General features: G+C 46.0%; 1 protein-coding gene across 1 annotated transcript in view; it reads right to left on the reverse strand.

Annotated features, from left to right (window-relative positions):
* Window positions 1-797: 797 nt before the first annotated feature.
* LOC135819176 (beta-ureidopropionase-like) overlaps window positions 798-1,685 on the reverse strand; it is a 15,839-nt gene continuing 14,951 nt past the window's right edge. Inside the window, exon 13 of the mRNA XM_065332341.1 lies at window positions 798-1,412. Within this exon, the coding sequence (XP_065188413.1) occupies window positions 1,320-1,412 (93 nt within the window). The 3' untranslated portion in view covers window positions 798-1,319. The remainder of the gene's footprint in view (window positions 1,413-1,685) is intronic.

Below are 1,685 nucleotides of genomic sequence, written 5' to 3' on the forward strand. Positions count from 1 at the left end.
GATGATACAGAGCACACTCATCCACAAAAAGGAGGGGGTTTATGAAGAAAAAATCACCCCCAAAGGTTTATTATAATTATAGCTGTTTGGGTTTGTACTCCCTGTTCAGAGCATATTCCACCGCTCTGCACGCAGGGAGGCAAGCATGCAAGAAGCAAGTGCCGAGTCCCAGTCAGGGAGTTAGCCCACCCGGGGGCCATGGTCGCCGAGTCCCACTGAGTCTTACATAGTTGGTAACTCCAGTAACCCCCAAGGCTTTGCACTCTTGGTATTGCAATTGTAGAGAGCAGCATCTCCACTCTCTACTTCCTAGTACTGCAAACGTCACAAGCCGACTACAGCATTCTAGCATAAGCACAGGCTTTGAACAGTATATCCGGAAAAAGATACGCCAAATTGGGCCTTGAAAGTCTAGTTTGGCCTGAAAACAAAAAGCAAGATGTTCAATTTCGTAGTGGGTTTCGGATTTGCAACAGCATACCAGTACAACGTGATGCACAAATCCGGTCCTAATCATGTAAAGTCCGGCACAATCAAGAATTCAAGATACATGTTTCATGCAACATCATGCACATAGCATTTTGACAGAACCAGTCCAAAGCAGCAGGCAGAGAATGGGTACGAACTGGGCACGCACACATGCATGCATGCACGCACACACACACACACGCGCACACACACACACACACACACACACACACACACACACACACACACACACACACACACACACACACACACATACACACACACACACACACAAACACCACACACACGCACACAAGGATCCTGAAGAGTTAACAGCATAAAATTATCTTATTAGTTATCAGAAGAAAACTCCAAAAGAAAGTACTGCACAGCAGACACAAGACTGATACAGTGGCAGCTGGGTATCCCTAAATTAGTAACTACTGTACCAGGTAAAAACAGGCACGCGTGTCACTCGCCTAAAAACCTAAAACACCACACACGTCTAAGGAATGTGCACTAAAACAAGCTCTACCTACCTACTGGGAATCATTGCATCTAAAAATGTAGATGACGCCCATGTGTACCTGCGTGTGTGTGTCTGTTGCATGGTGGGGATGATGCCCATGTGTGGCTGTGTGTGTGTTCCTGTTGCATGGTGTAACGGGTACAGGTCATCCGGCTAGGAATCAGTATGAAGACTTTGACAAAACTCTGATAATATTCTTGCTCGAGGACGCTGCTCCTGGGAATTTGGGGTAAATGAAACATGCTAAAATTGGCAGCAGAGATCACAGGATATTGTGATCCGGTACGAACTCAGAGAGGACTACACCAGCTTAGCTAGTTGATCATTGCTTGGGAGCTTGCACAATTGGCCGCTGATAATCGCCACTGGTGAACGCAGTGAGCTCTCTCGCATACATGTCATAGCGGCCAGTCATCTGTACACCAAGAAAGGCCACCGCACCCACAACAAAAAAACAACAACTAATATTAGTATGTAGAAAGAGGACCAAAGAGGTGCAAGTTACGCTATAATATTCACTAACACCACCAGTTACTTTACAATCAGCTCATGCGACTGTAAATTAATCCTTGGCTCTCCACCCGAACGAAATAGTGGTTGCGACTTCGGCGATGATTTTTTAGGTATACTATAAACCAAGAACCTTCCAAGTTGGAAAGCTGGTGGCCAGCGCATCCAAGACGTACCA

This window comes from Sycon ciliatum, chromosome 1 (assembly GCF_964019385.1).
Source record: "Sycon ciliatum chromosome 1, ocSycCili1.1, whole genome shotgun sequence".
Classification (NCBI taxonomy): Eukaryota; Metazoa; Porifera; class Calcarea; order Leucosolenida; family Sycettidae; genus Sycon; species Sycon ciliatum.